This window comes from Charadrius vociferus, unplaced genomic scaffold (assembly GCF_000708025.1).
Source record: "Charadrius vociferus isolate BGI_N301 unplaced genomic scaffold, ASM70802v2 scaffold142, whole genome shotgun sequence".
Classification (NCBI taxonomy): domain Eukaryota; kingdom Metazoa; phylum Chordata; class Aves; order Charadriiformes; family Charadriidae; genus Charadrius; species Charadrius vociferus.
The window spans coordinates 1,619,899-1,624,915 of NW_009647025.1; the positions used below are offsets into that span (position 1 = coordinate 1,619,899).

The 5,017-nt window shown below is 38.5% G+C and overlaps 1 protein-coding gene across 1 annotated transcript in view; it reads right to left on the reverse strand.

The window, feature by feature from the left end:
• Positions 1 to 406: 406 nt before the first annotated feature.
• EPM2A (epilepsy, progressive myoclonus type 2A, Lafora disease (laforin)) overlaps positions 407 to 5,017 on the reverse strand; it is a 29,168-nt gene continuing 24,557 nt past the window's right edge. Inside the window, exons 3-4 of the mRNA XM_009895540.1 lie at positions 2,095 to 2,336; positions 407 to 687 (exon numbers count right to left, since the gene is read on the reverse strand). Of these exons, the coding sequence (XP_009893842.1) occupies positions 407 to 687; positions 2,095 to 2,336 (523 nt within the window). The remainder of the gene's footprint in view (positions 688 to 2,094; positions 2,337 to 5,017) is intronic.

Consider the following 5,017-nt stretch of genomic DNA (forward strand, 5'->3'; position numbering starts at 1 on the left):
AGCTCCATCCTAACCTGAACATTAACCCAGTCAACGTTTGTACCTGTTTTTCTGAGAATGCCTTCTCCTTATTGTCACTGAAATATTGCCAACTCTAACTATTTCACCTCACATCTTATTTAGTGTCTACCCTAAAATCTTAATTCCTGTAGGCAAGTAGTTAAAGGAAAATCTTGGTTTCCCTTTTCAGATTTTCTAGGTCTCATACTTGCAGCAAAAGGCTTGAAAACATGATCCATATCAGCTTAAAGAAAGCAAATAAAAAACCCTCAAAGGCACTTTTTTAACCAAATTCTCATGACTTTTATGACAAGCTTATAATCTGCAGAGGAGACGCATGATTTCTAAGTCCTTGGGCTTCGAATGCAAGGATTCCTCTTCACCTTCCTTTTCCTCTCCTGCTTTTCTACTCTTGTACTTTGCATGAGGAATGAAGACGCCCAAATTTTTGGTAGAAATCATCTTCAGCACGATTCAGAGCTTCCTCGTCGATGTAGACAGCTGGTCTCCGGGAAGCCAAAAAGTATTGCACTTTCCTCAGGCTCCATCCCATCACATACTTCAGCCATCCGCTGACAGCAGCTGTAGACCTGCCAACGCCAGCGTTGCAATGCACGTAGACAGTGTGTCCATTCTCCAGTAGCCCATGCAAGAGGCAGACAGCCTGTGGCAACATCTGTATTCTTCCTAAGGTTAAAAACAAGACGTGTTCATTTGCATTTGGGAAAGTGAGGTTCACAGTTGTGATTATGTCTGTACAGCCTCATGCACTGCGAATCACAGTGGCCAATCTGACATATTCTGGGTTTTTTCTTTTTTTTTTTTTTTTTCCAAATGACCTTTTACCCTAACCTTTGTTTCTTCTGGCAACATAGATTCAGATCACATGAAATCACAAAATGCCCCAAGGCTTCTCTAAATAAACATTCTGGTTAACACTGAACGTGTGTGGCATATTAATTTTCACAGGGACTGAGACAAGGCGGGAAATTACATCAAAGCCTTAAAGTTAGCAAGCCAAAAGTGCAATGTTTTTTATTACTAGAGGTTTGTGATGCTACCTATCTCCTGCTGCTTTCCAAAACATTGTAATGAAGGCCATTATGTCAATAATAAGGGAGGGAGGAAGAGCAGAAGAGTATTTCCCTGTACAACTTAATACTGTTATGATTTAATTGTGTACTAAGCATATGGTGAAACAACAGAGAACAGTATCTCACTGCAAAAGGGATGACTACACCACATTTCCCGATGCCTTTCTCCCTGTTACCCCGGGAACTGAAGCCACAAACATCAGAACCTAATTCTTCCTGATAGCACAGATCAGCACTGACATTAAGCCATTTCAAATCCCTGTTTTAAGGTCTCCTGTCTTCCTTGATGTCCTATTACTGATATGACAGTGCTCTGTCCGTGGCAGCAGTATTCCACTCTATTGAAAGCACTCTCCTGGTAGGCTACTCACTCGAAAACATACACGCTTTCTAACCTACTGGTTCGAAATAAGATTTTGAATTGAGCATTCCAACAGAGGAATTGAAAATAATAATTTATGTCATGACATGAAGTGCTATGGGTATTCTAAATTAATTACAAATAATTATATAAATGACTCTATCGAGATCATTTATCTCAGCATCAGACTGGGATAATATAGCTAAAGAAAAATGATCTGTTGGGGGAAGGGAATAGCAGAGACGGGCATACAACACTGTCTTTCCATTTTTAACCAGCAAGGATGGCAAGCTGTCCTGCTGTGCAAGCTTGCAATCTTCCACCTACACAGCAAATTTTCATTATACAGCTGAATTCAAGCCGAAAGCAAAAACAGTCAAGCAGATATCAATGTCGGATGGCTGTAAACCCAAATACACATACACTGCCAGACACAAAGTCCTTTAGATGGCCTCTCCACCTACTAAAAAAATATGAGTAATTTGTTAGAGAAAACACACACAGAAATTATTACTTGTGCCTTAGCTACATTTTTATGCAAAATTTACACAGGAAAAAAAAAAGTCAAGAAAGTGACAGATTAGTAACTGAAAGGGTTTGTTACGATTAATTTAGCTGCAAGAGTGGTCTGAGCATTACCTTCAGTGCTCATGTCTGGGGTTGGCATCCAGACATAAGCAAGACCTTCCTCTTTATACAGTTTCATGAGGATTTCGGGGCTCATGGGTTCAGGGTAGCGGTTGCAGCCCCAGGAATTCTGAACAATGTCCCATTCGGTCTGGAAGTTCATCACAGCCGTAACACCCAGCTCGTGCTTCAGCTTGACAGTCACATGCTCCAGCTGCCGAGGGCAACTTCCCAGCCAGATGTTTGGCAGAATTCTAGCATTGAGAAAACATTGCAGTGGGATTGATTAAAATATTTTAACAAAGAAACTGCCAAGTTCAGCAGCGTGCCAGCTCCAAACCTGCTTAGCATCATCATACGAACACTGCTAAGCAAAGCCTTTTCATGTCACACAGAAAGCAGCTTATTTCATTCCAGTTGAGTTGGTAATGTTTGAGGCTAGCGATCAAGTTCCTAACCTACCACAAAGAGCCAGACAGACTGAGAAGAAATTAAGAGCATAGTTAGTAGCCCAGGTCTCCAAGGCATCCGTCATTAAGCTCACAGTAGAAGCTTACTAACATCACAGATTAGAATAAGAAAATGCTAAAGATTCACGCAATTTGCACCAAAAAAAGAGACCTGAAAGATTCACATGATCCAGATCTGAATTACTTTAATAACAAGTCAAATACATAGAACTTTTCCAGCTTTGTAGCTACCACTATAATGAGGAAAGCAGACAGAAAAATACCCCTAACTTTAACTACACTTCTCTGAGGAAGCTCAAAAATGAATGAGCAATTTTCTTCTCATTTTTCTCAGCTCTTGTAGAGTCTAGTGGGAACCAAATGCAGAATTACAATACATGTTTAGCCTCCCTCAAGGCCTAAAGAACCAGAAATTTTGCAAAAAACCCATGAGAGATATGTGTAGGATGGATAAACATCCATATTTCTGGTACTTACCTAAATCAAACTTCAAGACTTCTATGGATTTCCCATTGTTATCATAAAGTTATTCTATATCTCAACAGATTTTGACATAAATATAAACTGAATATTAAGAAGCTTGTTTTCAAATGAAGATTTTTCATGTGCACATGCAATTAAACTGATGGTACCCACAATGAATTATTTACATACCCAAATTATTAGTGATTTACTTTAAGTTTTTTAAATTTGCATAAAATTCTATTTTGAACATGCAATCCACAAACTACACAAAATATCCCTGCAGTTGAAGATACAACTTTGCAAACTTTATTAACTGCAAAAAAAATGAAGCCAATCTACAACAAAAGCAAGATCCTCAAAAACAAGAGGTCTGCCATGCATTTCTTATGGTCTTTTCAAATTTTAATCTCAGCAACAAATAAGAAAAGTTTTATGTTTATTCAGGAGCAATTACTCATATAAATGGCCCTTAAATCATCAGGTAGCTATTCCCATTCCACTATCACAGTAATAAGTGCTTACTAGCATTTAATTAAAACCTGTAATTGACAGTAATTAAATTCTGCTATGTTACTACCAAAAGATTGTCAAAAAAAAGAAAAATTCCTATCCAGTAAGTACTTATTATTTTTTCTTGTATTTCAGCTGCATCCACAGTGAAATGGAAGCCACAGAAACACAGTCTTTGGCCTTAAAAGGCCCCATTTCAGTGAGACAATGAACTTGATCTCAGTATATGGTAACTAAATCCCAACTTTCTGGATGACAGAGAATGAATGAAAGCATGAAAATTTAGACAAATCTATTACATAGCAAATCACCATTTTAACCGTGTTGCTCTGACTGTGAGATCATTTGAAGAGACTTGATTTAGTTGTTTCACATCCATGTTCTGGTCTACAATGCAGTGAGAGCATTTCCCACTGCTAACAGAAAATGCTTTTATTCCTAAGCAGGAAGCAACCTTTAACCCAGAATTTCAGAAATTAAGGTTTACCCCTTGAAGTAATTTCCTTTGTCACTTTTCTCACACTCCTAAACACTATCTTTCTAAAGGAGAGAAGACACGGAAAGAAAGACGTTCTAATACACAGGCTCTGGATTTCTTAAGCTACAAATTAAATTCAGGTCATTTATTAAGAAATAGCAATACCCAGTGGACTCCTTGGAAACCTGAAGGAAATGCAATAAAGCACAATTCTGTATTACCATTATGTTCAAGGCACAGGTCCAAGAAGGGAGCTTCACAAAAATGCCCAAAAGACAGCATAATCGGCTCGAGCATTCACGCTGACCAGAGGGATTAGCAAAGGTCCCCTGAAACAATTACTTCACTGCCCCATTTCCCATGTGCCCCACTGCAAACCTGATCCTAACTTGAGTGACCGCTGCCAGGCTCCCGCCGCAGGAATCCGTCACAGTGATTAGAGCATTTCAAGGTGGTAAATGAGAGTTAAAGTGTCCTACAGATGCTGATGAATGGTTGGAGATAAGCAATGCCCTCAAAACTCCGTAGCAAGGAAAGAAAAATGGCAATATTACTAATACTTTGTGACAATATGAGGATATCCTTTTAAGAACAAGAACATTAGTATCCTTCCTGCAAAGCTTTCCTGGAGATTCATACATATGTAATTCTCTTGATATTTTGGGAAATATCTAATACAATAAGTTACCTTGACAGGAGAGCAAAAGTGTGTTTTCTAGCATTTGATTGAATCAGGAGTGACTAAAGGGTTCCTGAGATTAATAAAATTCTGGGTAGTACCCTTGCTTACAGATAAATCAATGCTTTATAATTTTTTCCCCAATGATTATTTAGTGTGCGAACATTACAGCTGTGCTACCTGCAAGACCACTGGGATTTAGACCATGTGTTTCTTTTGGTTTTATAGGCTAACAGGTCTTGTCCATGACAAGACCTCCTGTATTTCACAATAACAATTGCATTTACTGAAGAATCTGAAGGGTTTACCAAGTTTTTATCACTGTCTTTCCCT